Source organism: Meles meles, chromosome 6 (assembly GCF_922984935.1).
Source record: "Meles meles chromosome 6, mMelMel3.1 paternal haplotype, whole genome shotgun sequence".
NCBI lineage: Eukaryota > Metazoa > Chordata > Mammalia > Carnivora > Mustelidae > Meles > Meles meles.
Window position 1 is genome coordinate 4,944,562 of NC_060071.1, and position 13,460 is coordinate 4,958,021.

Below are 13,460 nucleotides of genomic sequence, written 5' to 3' on the forward strand. Positions count from 1 at the left end.
TGGGGCGGGGGAGGGGGGGTCCAGCTGAGGATGACAATATTCTCCATATACCTTCTCTGCTTTTTAAATTTTATACCATGTGCACATGACACATACCCAACAATGTTCAATTTAAAGTGAAAATAAATCAATTACCCCTCATGGGATTAACGAAGCCCATCCTTCCGCAAGGGTCCCAGGTCTCTCTTCCAGGTTTATCTCTTGGGTCCCTCTGCCCAACACCACTAAGCTACTGTAGTGACCACTGTGCTATTTTATTACTACTTGGTGTATTTTCTCTCTGCTGGACAGTCTCAGCCTTCTCCTTGCCCACCTGAAAGACTCCTCATCCTTGAAAACCCTCTTCTTGGAAGACTTCTGAGTCTCCTCCTCCACACCCCCCAAAAAAAACATTAGAGGCTCCCTACGCTATGCACCCACAGCAAATGTACCTAATTGTATTGGGATTCCCGCATTCTGTGTGGTCGTGTTTCATCCAGGTGGCACTTGTTAACGTGTAAACTCTTCCCTTCCAAAGAGATGGACCCAGCACAGACCCTGGGTTAGAGGGGGTGCAGGGTAACTCAATGGTGAATGATCAGTTGAGTACCTTCTGCACACTTCTGCAAAGGATGACCTCTTTAAACACTGTGGGGTGTGTGTGTGTGTGTGTGTGTGTGTGTGTCTACATCTGGAACCGTGTGGAGATATGAGAAGGACTGCCATGTATTCTTTAAAATAACCATGGTGTGAGCAGGGGTGAACCCAGCTGGTTCTGTGTGAGCTTTGTCACTACAAGGAAGAACAGTAGGTTTAATTTTCCATCTGGACCTACTGTCTTCCTCATAAATTCTCAGGGATTAGAGATCCAGTCTGATTCACCTCTGCACCCAGCATGGGCTCAAGCACAAAGGAGATTTTGGAATCAACTACTAATTGACAATACAATGGCTTCTAACCCTCAAAGTGGGACATGGTCCCGGAGTGCTGGTTTGGGGAAGCAGGGAAAAAACCAGGAGCTTAACAGGAATGGTGAGGGCAATGACTAGGTCCTGGAATCTCCTTCCTCTGAAAACTAGACCCAAGGCTGATACTGAGGCTTTAACATCTTTAAATGCTCTGTAGATTTGCTAGAAAAACTATCTGGCCCGAAAGACTTCCTTTTTTGGATGATTTTCAGCTACAAATTTTATTTCTGTAACACTTATAGGATTATTCAAGTTATCTCATTGTTTGCAAGAGTTTCATAGCTTATAGTTTTTAAAGAGTTGGTCTATTTCATTGAAGTTGTTGAACTATATGCACAGTTTTTCATGATGGGCCTTTATTATCCTTTTAGTACTTGCAAGATCTCTAGTGATATTACCCTTCATTCCTTTTCAAAAAAACCTTTTTTCTAAGGATTTATTTATTTTAGAGGGATTGAAAGAGAGAGAGGGAGAGAGAGAGCATGAGTGGGGGGAGGGGCAGAGGGAGAGAATCTTCAATCAGACTCCCCACTGAGTGCGGATCCAGACACAGGGCTCGATCCCATTACCCATGAGATCATGACCTGAGCCGAGACCGAGAATCAGACATCCAACTGCCTGAGCCACCTTGGTGCCCCTAAAAATTTATTGAGGTATAATTGACAAAGACTATATAATTTAAGGTGTACAACCTGATGTTTTGAGATGACTATCATGTGGATGATCGCTAAGATCAAGCCCTTCTTTTTCCTTAAATCTGGTCATTTGTGTCTCCTCTCATTTTTTTTTTCCTTTGTGAGTCTTGCTAGACGTTTATCAATATTACTGATTTTTTCCAAACAACCAGGTTTCAGCTTGTTTTCGCCATAGTTTTCTGTTTTCAATGTCATTGTTTTCTGCTCTTTTTTTTATTATGTTCAGTTAACCAACATACAGAACATCATAATTTTTTGATGTAGTGTTCAATGATTCATTAGTTGCATATAACACCCAGTGCTCTTTTACTATTTCCTTCCTTTGTTTTGGATTTATTTAGCTCTTTCTTTTCCAGTTTCTCAACATGGGAGCTTAGATAACTTGCACCTTTCTTCTTTTCTAATATAAATAATTTAATGTTATAAATTTTCCTCAAAATATCCAAACTTTTCATGTTTTGTATCTTCATTTTCATTCAGTTAAAAATATTTTCCACTTGCCCTTAAGACTTTCCTCTTTGACTCATGAGAGTGTGTCATAAATGTTTAAAGCATTTTGAGAGTTTCCTGTTATCTTTTTCAGTCATTGATATGTTGCTTAAGTCTTGTTACATGGAGTATCCTATGCATGTGTTAGACCCAGTCAGTTGATAATGTTGTTCAGCTCTTTTCTATTCTTATTCGTACTGATTTTCAGTTTATTAGCTCAAGACATTACTGAAAGAACGTTAAAGTCTCCAACTATAATGGCTGATCTTTCTGTTTCTCCTTCCTGTTCTTCATATATTTTGAAGCTCTGTTGTTAGAGGCAAACACATTTTTTTATTATGTTTTCTTGAGCGAACCCTTTTCTCATTATATAATTCACAATTTTGCCCCGGAGTCTATGTTGTCTGAAATTAACAGGGTCACTCCAGTTCTCAACAGATTAGTGTTTGCATAGTGTATATTTTCTATCATTTTTTTTTGCCTACCTATAATATTATAGTTGAAGTCAATTTCTTGTAAAAAGCACAGCTTTGAGAATGTTATTTGATCCATTCTCACAATCTCTCTTATTTGTGTGTTTAGACCACTTATATTTAATATAATTATATGTTTGCATTTAGGCCAATTATTTTATTATTTGTTTTCCATTTCTTTCCTCTGTTTTTTCTGTCCTCTTTTTCCCCTATCCTGTCTTCTTTTAGATTATTTGAACATTTTTAGTATTCCCCTTCAATTTATATGTTGTGATTTTTACTATATTTCTTTGTATAGTATTTTAATTTTTGCTCTAAGTGTTACAATATATATACTTAGTTTCCCACAGTCCATTTGGAATCAATATTTAACTCTTCAAGTGAAATGTACTCATTTTATCACCATATAGATCCCTTTATCCTCTCCCTTTTATGCTGCATGTTTACCCCAGTATTTACCATTTCTGTAGTTCTTCCTTCATTCCTGGTGATACAGGTTCCATTCAGGTATCATTTCCCTTCTATAGGTAAAATGTACTTTAGCAATCTTTCAGAACAGGTCTGACAGTGATTTATTATCTTAGTTTTATTGGGTAATGCCTTTATTTCACCTTCAATACTGAGAGACATTTTTTGCTGAATGTAGATTTATGGATGGAAAGACACTTCCTTTTAGTAGGTCTATTATTCCACTTCCTTTTGACCTCCATTGTTTTCAATGAGAAATCTGCAGTCATTTGAATCATTGTTCCCGTATAATGTGTTGTTTTTCACTGACTACTTTCAAGATCTTTGTGTTGGCTTTAGTTCTCAGCAATTTGCTTATTGCTTCTTGGCATGGAATTCTGTAGGCATATCTTATTTGGGATTTGCTGAACTTCTTGTGTGTAGGTTTGTGTCTTTTGCCAAATTTGGCTAGTGTTCAGCCATTATTTATTCAGGTATTTTTTCTGTACCACACCCTTCTCTCCTGGGTCTCCAATAACACAAACATTAGATGTTTTGATATTGTACCACAGGTCCCTGAAGTTCTGTTTATTTCTCTTTCTTATGTTTTTATTTTCCTTCTCTGTTATTCAAGTTGAATAATATCTATCGACCTATCTTCAAGTTCACTGACATTTTCCTGCCACCTTCATTCTGCTATTGTACCCAATGAGAAAGTGTTTTTATTTCAATTATTGTATTTTTCAGTTCTAAAATTAAAATTTGGTTCTTTATATCTTGTATTTCTTTGCAGAGATGTTCTATGTTTCCATTTATTTCCAGAATGTTTACCCTTACATTTTGTCATATTTTTATAGTTGCTGACACTAACTGAGATAATCCCAATATCTCTGCCATCTTGACACTGGCATTCTTTGTCTTTTCCCATGAAGTTGAGATTTCCTAATTTTCCATATGCCAAGTTACTTTTATTGTATCCTAGACATTTTGAATATCATGAGACCCTGGTTCTTATATGAGTCCCATAGATAATGTTAATGTTCGTGTCTTAACAGACAATCTACTTGGTTGTGTTTAGGCTGCAAGTTTCATTCAGCCTGTTGAGATTGTAGTTTCAGTCTGAGTTCCATTTTTCAATGCCTTCTCAGTGCTATTCAGACTAACCGGTGTGTATGCCACTGGGGACCAGTCTGGGACCTGGATGACGGTCTTTTAGTTCCATTCTCAAAGTTTTTTTGATACAGTGTGCAGAACCAGATCCACGCATGCATAAATAGCTTGGGGACAAGCCCAGGAATCTATAAACAGCTTATGAAGTCACTTTCTCAAATGTTCCTTCTCCAAGATCTCTCCTGTACTTTCTGGGTCCATAGGGCTCCCTTTTTTCAGCCCTGTGGACAGATAGCTGGGGCTTCATTTATTCATCATATACTTTCACACACGAACCTGTGTCCTAGGCCAAGAAAGAGACCCAAGAGAGAGAGAAAAAAAAAGCAACAGGGATTCATCCTACCCTCTTGGGAGACCACAGCTTCTCTGAACAGAGAGAAAGATTCCCTCCCTCAAAAGTTGACACCTGTGGCCTCTTCTGCCATTACTGTCACTACCAGGAGATTCCTTTCCTATTCCTCAAGCCTGATGTACAGTAGAGAGCTTCTCCTAAAGTAAAGCTGATCCTTACTTCTGAGTTTCTGATTGAATTAAGACCAGGACAGAGAATACTAGATTTAAAAGGCAAAAAACCAAACAGGTAAACACTGCTAGTTCTAGGGTACTTTGAAGTCCAGTCTTCTCCAACCTGCCTACTCTTGTTTACCAAAGTCAGCAAATAGCTGCACCAAGCATTTTGCCCAAGTTTTTTAGCTGCATTCAGTGGGAAATACAGGGTGAGTGTTTGCCCCATCGCATCCAGAACTGGAAATGTTATAACAACTAGCTTCATACTGATTATTGTATTTTTCAGTTCTGGATTTCCAGTTGGTTGATTTTTAAGTTTATCCCACTTTTTATAGCTTCTAGTTCTCTGAAATTTTCAATCTTGTCTTTTTACCTTTGAGTATAGGAAATAGAGTTTTGGTTTTATAGTTCATGTCTAATAACTCTAAAAGTTGGAACACCCTGTGGACACATTTACACTGTCTGCTGGTTTCTTCTCTCGGAGGGCTGCTTATCTTCACTTGGATGCCAAATATTATATTTGAAACACTTTTTTAAAACAATTTGAGGCTTAAAGTGATGCTATCACCCTCCAGATGATTTTTGCTTCTTCCAGGTTCTCGGGGCACCAAGTATCTTGAATCACATTAACCTACTTTCGGGGACTGAGATATCTCTTGTCACCTGGGCAACTCAGAGATAAGCCTCCCCTGTGTGGGTAATTTACCTCTGGCCCACTACTCCTTCGGGGTCCCAACTCAAAGACCAGGGGGGTTTACCGGGGCTACTTCTCTTGAGACCACAGACTCTATCTTCGTCTCCCCAGTCCCAGGAGGCTGTCTACAACACTGCTGAGTCTCTCATTCTGCTCTTCTGGAGTAGCAAGCAGCCACAGGATAAAAGCTATGCCAAAAACTGGGCTCACCATTCTGGACTTCCATCTCCTTCCATATCCTGGGCTGATAACTCTTCATTTTGCCTTTTACTAGTTGTCCCCAATAGGGGGTTGGTCTAAACTATCTAACCTAGCATTACTGGACGCTGATATTCAATAAATGTTAGTTCTCCCCATTTCTGCTTCACCCCCAAGCCTGGATGGTGTTACACTTCAGGCTAAACAAACCAAAGCAGCACACAAGACACAGAAGAGAAGAACAAGCGCTGAGAAGCTTTAAAGTGACAGGCTGCCCATATAAAGAAAACAAGAGAACTTAAAAAGAGATATGAAAGAAGGCTTGAATAATGGAAAGGAATACCATGCTATCAGATGAGAAAGCTAAAGATACAGGTTTTTCCAAATTAATTCCTATACTTACTATAATCCCAATCAGAACCCCAATGACACAGAAACAGAAAGCACATTTGTGGTTGCCTGGGTCTGCGGGGTGGGGACAAGGATGAACTGCAAAAAGGAACAGGGGGGGTGCCTGAATGGCTCAGTGGGTTAAGCGACTGCCTTCGGCTCAGGTCATGATCTCAGGGTCCTGGGATCGAGTCCCGCATTGGGCTCTCTGCTCAGTAGGGAGCCTGCTTCCCTCTCTCTCTGCCTGCCTCTCTGCCTACTTGTGATCTCTCTCTGTCAAATAAATAAATAAAATCTTTAAAAAAAAAAAAAAAGGAACAGGGACCTTTTTAGGGTGATGGAAATGTCTGAAAACTAGATTTTGGTCATGTCTTCCTAACTCTAAACTGTGTATGTTATGTTGCACATTTGGAATAAGTGAATGTTATGGTATATATATAATACCTCAATAAAGCTGTTTAAAATACATAACTGGCAAGTTTTACCAAAAAAACATTCCAAATCGAAAGTGGACTTGAGTTTTCCATGAGAAGATTTAACAGGCTTGTGAGCTTGTTAAAAATACTTGCCACTTTTTTAAAAATGTGATTTTTTAAAAGCGGTAAATATATAGGTACAAGGTTTAAAAATGACAACAACAAAACCAAATAAACAAATGAAAAAATATTGCAGCGGCATCTGGAAGTTTAAAGAACTTGAAACAATGATTCTAAAGTTTCCCTAGAGGAATAAAACGGGAAAAAGAGCTAAGAAACATTTTAAAAGGCGTCTAAGAGGGTTGCTCTGCCAGAAGATAAAGCCGCAGTCATTAAAACAAGATCATTCTGCTGTAAAGATTGATAACCAGATTAATGGGTTGTGATAGGTATACACAGGAACTAAAATCGGCTTTAGTGTGTATAAAAATTAGTATATACAGAAGAATCACTAATTAATATCTTAGAGTTAAACATTCCACAAATGATATTAGGGGATTTACCTATTCAATTAACCGAAGATCGAGCTGGAATCTAAGGAATCTACATACTCAAATCGACATCAAGTTAATTTAAAAGTCAAGTGGAGAAATTCAAACAACAAAAATTATTTTTAAAATGTAGATTCATACTCAACTAACCTCAGAATAGGGAAGGAACGCTTAAACCCTGGGAGGTGGTTCAAGGGAAAATGGCAGCCTATACAACCATTAACGTTTTCCAGAAAATTTTTAGGGACCGTGAGAAAATGCTCATGAAGTAATGAAAAGGAGGGGCGCCTGGGTGGCTCAGCGGGTTAAAGCCTCTGTCTTCGGCTTAGGTCATGATCCCAGGGTCCTGGGATTGAGCCCCTCATCGGGCTCTCTGCCCCTGCTTCCTCCTCTCTCTCTCTCTGCCTGCCTCTCCGCCTGCTTGCGATCTCTGCTTATTAAATAAATAAATAAAATCTTAAAAAAAAAAAAAAAGAAAGAATGAGAGGGGAAGAAAGTAGGATATACGACTGAATCAGAAGAGCAGGACACACTGAATTTTAAAAATAAGAAAACTGCATATACAGAAAGATTGGTAGATACATCATGATGCTTCTCGATGGTAGAATTCTAGGTGAGCTGTTATTTATCCCGTTGAATTTTTAAGGGTTCCCCCCATATTTGTCATCATGAGCATGGGTGTCTTTCAAGAGATTTTTCAAAGACTTGGTAGGATGAGAAGATGAAAAACCCATGGGATTCAGCCACGAAAGAGCAGCAGTTTGGCGTATGCGTCGACGTTAAATACACATTTCACCTGTATGATCTATGTCACGATTTTCTAAGTATAGAAAATAGAAGTCGCACACGCGTCTTGCAGGGACTGTGGAACCAGGGTGAGCCGCCTCTCCTGCACCTGCCGCTCCTCTGAGAGGCAAGAAGGGCCCCGCTGGGAGGGGGCAGGTGGCCCGGCCCTGGTGTCCCCTCCACTGTGGGCAGGGAGGCCGCCTTCGTCAGACTTGGCTGCTGGCCTGGTCACTTCCCGAATGCACTCCCTGGGGGCCCCTGCCTGTGGGCTGGGTCAGGCACAGGGAGCAGCGCCATCAGGGCCACTAGGGACTCGGCTCACCAGCTGCCAGCATCCCCGGAGACCAAGCGTGAGCGCTGAGTCACCAACCTCCAAGAGTCTGGCTTGAGGTCCGCCCCCTCCCAAGCCCTCTGGACCTACTGTCCCCACAGACTAACTCAGCACCACTCTTGAAACGCCAGAAGTTCTCTGTGGGAAGGGCAGCCCCCCCTTCGCCTGTGAAGCACCCCTTCCATCTGTCCCCCACAGAGGTCCCGGGGCAGGTAGCTTGTCCCTTCTGCCGTCTGTCCTCCCTCTTGAAACACGTTCCCTTTCTGCCACTCAGAAGAAATATGGCCTTTTTTCTGCCCACTGTGAAACTGTCTCCCCAAAACTCCTGTGAAACACTGTCTGCCTCCCCCTTTGCGGGGGAATGGCTGACTCTTGATTTTGGCTCAGGTCATGATCTCAGGGTCGTGGGATCCAGCCCTGGTTTGTATGGGGGAGGGGGGGTCTACTTCTCCCTCTGGCTCTGCTCCTTCCCCGCTCACTCCCTAATAAATTTTTAAAAATTAAAATTAAAATGAAATACGGTCTGCCCTCTGCCTCCTGAGACATGCAGCACTGACCAAAGGGGACAAATGTCACTCTGCCACTCTTCTCAATCCCTTTCCTCCCTCCCCACTCCCTGAACATCTCAGTGCTGTCGCCAACCTCTTCTTTGAACAGTGGATACCCCCCTCCCTACCTTCCCTCCGTTGGCCACCTGACCCCCAGCAAATGATGGCCCTCCTGTTCCCAGATAAAAAAGGGGGCCTCGGTCCCCCACCTGTCGCCCACCGTAGGAATCATCTTACTCCTCCTGCCATTTACTAGCTCTTAACGCACACCAGGCCCTCCACTGAGCAGGCAGGCTCTCCCAACAGCCTACGACGTAGATAGCATTTTTATTCTGATTTTACAACTTGCCCCAATCGCCAGATGTTAAGCATAGTCAGAACTGCATATAGGTATGCCTGACTCTGAAATCTTAGATAAAAACTCAAATTAAACCAGAATTTCCTGGACAGTTGATATTCATAGAAATCTAAGAAGCATCCAGATCGAGACCCACCGCACACTACAGTTCACCCTGCTCCTCAGTCTCCCCATGAAACACTGTTGCCTCCGTGAACCCCAGGAAAACCCTCCACCGGCTCTTTCCTCCTCAAAGGACACTGTCATCCTCCATCTCCCTCTGGGGCACGGTCCCCTGCACCGGGAACTCCCGGGCTGTCAGAGGGTAGGGTCACAGGCAGGCTATACGGCCCTCATGCCTGGCGTCTGGAGCTTGGCTGGGGCAAAGGCCAGGCCTGTGGTCCTCGGCTGCGGCTGGCACTCCATCACCACCGCGCCCCTTCTATAAATAGCTCAGTGCTCACTGGCTGCCGAGCGGTGGGAGCAAGAGTTTCCATGAGCTCAGCTTCCCAGAGCGGCCCTCCAGGTACCCAACACCCACACTTACCTCTCCCGTAGTCCTGTGGCCGGCTCGCCCCTGCAGGGGGCTGTCCCGGGGGCCGTGTCTCCGCCGGGCAGGGGGTGTGGGCACGGGGGCCGAGGCCTCAGGTGGGGCCTTCCCTGAGCTCTGGGCCCCTGGTTCTGGAGCTCCACTCGGGGAGCGATCGGGCTTGCTGTCCGCCGTGGGCTCCCCTTTGGGCTTCGGCGGGGCAAATCTCTTCCTGTTGAAAGGCCTAGTTGTCTGGGGGGCCGAGGCGGTGGGCTGGGCAGGGGCAAGAGCCCCCCTGCCACCTCCAGCCTCACTGGGCACCTTCCCGGGGGGCCTCTCTCCAGGTGCCCTGCCGCCCGCGGTCTGGGAGCCTTCTTCCCCCTTCGGCCTGCCCGCGAGCGTGCTTTCCAGATACATGTCCTTTAGGGAGAAATACGCTTGCTGGTCCGGGCCTGGGACGGGGCCTGGGACGGGGCCTGGGACGGGGGCGTCCCGGGCCGGCTCTTGAGCGCGCACAGCGGGCGCGGGCTTCCCGGCGCTCTCCGCTCCAGAGGCCCCGGCTCCGCGCCGGCTCCGGCCCTGCTCCGCGTCCGCCGGCCCCTGCGTCCCGGCCTTGTCCGAACTAGGGGCCCGGCCTTCAGGAGAACGCGGGCTTCGAGCCGCCGGCTCGGACTCTGGCTTCCGGAGACCTTGCTTGCGTTCCTCGACTTTCTTCTTCTTCTTGGCCCCAGACTCTGCTTTGGGGGCTCGCTGAGGCCCCAGCTCCATGGCCTCGCAGATGTACGTCAACAGGCGGTGCTCCCCGTCCTCCCCGTTCTCGGGGGCGGCCTCCCCGTTGGTGGTCACCTCTCCGGGAGCAAAGCTGTTGAGGAGGCCCAAAGCTGGGTGCTGCCCGGGCTCGGCCTCTTCCTGCTGCCAAGCCGCGGGGGTCCCGTCCTCAGCCTCCCGGGCAGGCGCCGAGGGGAGGGAGGCCTCGGCCCTGCTCAGCCGGCGTTTCCGCTGGAAGCGGTCGGGGCTGAGCTTGCGCAGGGAGTCGGCGTCTCCCACCACCTCCTTCCGGGGCTTCCAGCTCTGCTCGATCTCCCGCATCTTCGCGGCGGCCTTGAGCTTCAGCTTGGCGAACCAGCGCTGGTGGATCTTGTACTCCGTCATGGTGCCGACCTCCAAGACCCCCGAGCAGGACACGATGCCCTTGGCGTTCCGGGCAGAGGCCTGGTAGATGGCCGCGTCTTCCTCTTGACACCTAAGGGAGGGGCGCGAGATGCCCACTGTCCCCTCCTGCCGGGTGGGAGCCCCACCCCGCCCCCAGGGGGACTCGGGTCTCCCAGAGCTGAGCACGCTCCCCGCCCCCCAAAGTCCCGCCCTGAGCGCCCCACCTCACCTCCCACGCCACCCCCGGCCAGCGCTCCCCATTGGGGTTGGGGAAACTGAGGCTGGCCACAGGGAGGGAGCTGGCCCAGGGCATGCTGTTCCAGAAGGGATTAGACGTGGGGCCCAGGAGAGCTCCCTTCAGAATCAGGTGACCCACACAGCCCCTTGTGAAGTAAGGACCACACCGGAGCTTTTTTTGGTAGCTGACCTCATGGAAAATGTTTCTGTGGGTTGGGACCTCCTCTGGTTGCGCTTCAGTCTCCAGCTGTCAGAAATCCTCCCACCCTGGCCTTTGGAGATCCCAGACCCTGGCAGGCAGGCAGCTGGCGGGCAGGTTCAACTCGGCAGCAGAAACCCGCCCTGCACCCCTAGATCCTGCCTGGACATCAGCGTGCAGCCAAGCCCATCTCTGATGGGGCCACAGGCCCCCAGGAGCGCAGAGAGAGCAGGACGGGTCGTGTGCCCCCACCTGTAAATGTGAAGCGTGTGGCGGTTGCCCTGGTGAGTGATCTCGTACTTCGGCAAACCACAGTAGCGGTCCAGCTCTACGTCATCCTTGTACCAGGTCACCTCTGGCTCTGGGTATCCTAAGAAGGAAACAGGGGACCGGGTTGCAGGAAGACCAGTTCCAAAACAGTGGAAGGACAGAACAGGATGCCACAGGGGAGAATGGCTTCCCAGACTACCTGCCCCACGTGCAGGAAGAAAAGGGCTATCATTTGGCTCTGCTTATTCTTAGAAGCTAGCCCATCTCAAGGCTGAAAACTGTTCCCCTCAGCAGCTGGAAGGCAAATATGGAGGAGAAACTTCCTAGCAGAGAAGCAAGACGTTTCCAGAGAGCCTCAGCTGGTAGTAACAAGCCCCCTTCCTTCAGTGTCCTGACCTACATTCTCAACTGTGGTAACAGCTCTATCCTCAACGGTCTCCCCCAGCACCCCAACACCGAGAGCCCTCCTTCTTTTGTCCTAGGTTGCTGGAATGCTGGCCTCATTTGCTGAAACAGCTAGAACATCCATCCATCCATCCATCAACCATCATCCATCCATCCATCATCCATCCATCCATCAACCATCATCCATCCATCCATCATCCATCCATCCACATTTCCCTACCCACTTGTTCACTTCTGTGGCCCCTTCTCTCTGGGGACTTCCAGCCCTGGCCACAAGGAGCACTTCCAACTGTTAGAGTCACCTGTCCTGCCTCCATCCTCGCATGGCTGGTGGGTCCAGGAATGGACACCCAATCAGCTCACGGAGTCTAGGTTTCAGGAATCAGGACCTAGAGGCAATCTAGCCTTGGGCCTGGAGCTAGAACTTCAGAGGGGGTGCAGCCGTGTCCTCCACACGGACTGGCCTGCAGTGAAAAGCAAGAATGAAGGGGATATTGAGGGCAGAATACGAGATAGGAGACAGACAGATGGTCCCAACATCCTTCCAAAGACTGGCTCCATGCCCTGCCTGGGCGCCGAGGACCTCCTCCGTATCAGTCCCACAAGAAGCCCCCAGCCTTGCCAGTGAATTCTACTTCATTCCTTAAGCTGACTCCCGAATGATTTACACTGTTGATCCGAATCAAAGGCCCCTAGCTCGCCTTCCCTCCAGCATACATATCAGGCCCGTGCTGAGCCATGAGAGGGTTATTACACCTACAGAAGCCTGGCCAGCAGGGTGTCTGCTCTTGGGGAACCCACGGTACAGTAGGAAACCTAAGTCAGGGCACACCCACTCCGCCTTCCCGCATGGGTGCATCCGCGGCGCACACGCCTCTCCAAAGCTGTCCTCACTGGACCCCATCTCCTCTTGCCTCGCCAAGGACGTCTCTCCAACAACTTTTCCTGCTCTCGCCGTTGTCAGGAAGCCCCTCCCCTCTGTGACATCACCACCCCCGGCATGCAAGCCTCCTGCAGGAGTTTTACAAGAATATTCTCTGCACTCTGTCTTCCTCCCTCCCCTCCCATCAGGCCTGTGCACACACAGCACCAGAATCGTGTCCGTGGAGGTCACTCCTGACTCGCACGTCGCCAAGTCTCCTGGAAATTCTCATGCCTCATCTGCTCAACCTGTCAGCATCGACACCCGCTCCCTGGGACCTTCTCCTCACTCCTTGGAGCGCCCTTCCTGCATCATGGGCCACTCTTTCTAATTTCCTTCATCCGTCCGCCTCACCACCGGAGCCTGTGAGTGTGAGGTGCCCCAGGGCTCGGGCCCCAGAACCGCTTCCTACTCCCTCTCCATATAACCTGAGGTCTGAGGCTGACCGGTGAGCTTTAAAGATCTGTGTGCTCGTGACTTCCACGTTCGTACGTCCAGCCCAGACCTCCCCCCGAACTCCTGGTTCCTGATGCTGACCGTGTGTCTTACACCGCCCCTGCGAGATCTGACAGTCTCGGACTTACCATCCCCCCGGGCCCAGCTCCTCCGCGCCCCTCCAGGACAGTTGCCGCATAGCTCGGTACCCGGTGACTTTATCCTTCTAAGTTGGTTTGGGCCCCAAATCTGGACGTATTCCTTTTTTCCTTTCTTTTTCTCACGTCCACTCCATCAGACAACTCTACGGGCCCTCCCTTCAGCATATATGC

The 13,460-nt window shown here is 47.7% G+C and overlaps 1 protein-coding gene across 5 annotated transcripts in view; it reads right to left on the minus strand.

The window, feature by feature from the left end:
* ALPK3 (alpha kinase 3) overlaps window positions 1-13,460 on the minus strand; it is a 50,311-nt gene that overhangs the window by 19,288 nt on the left and 17,563 nt on the right. For all 5 annotated transcript variants that reach the window (XR_006818732.1, XM_046008799.1, XM_046008797.1 and 2 more), the window contains 2 exons: window positions 11,349-11,466; window positions 9,527-10,751 (listed from right to left, as the gene is read on the minus strand). Coding sequence is in view for 4 of the 5 variants with exons in the window: in XM_046008799.1 (XP_045864755.1) it covers window positions 9,527-10,751; window positions 11,349-11,466 (1,343 nt within the window). In the remaining variant the exon portion in view is untranslated. The remainder of the gene's footprint in view (window positions 1-9,526; window positions 10,752-11,348; window positions 11,467-13,460) is intronic.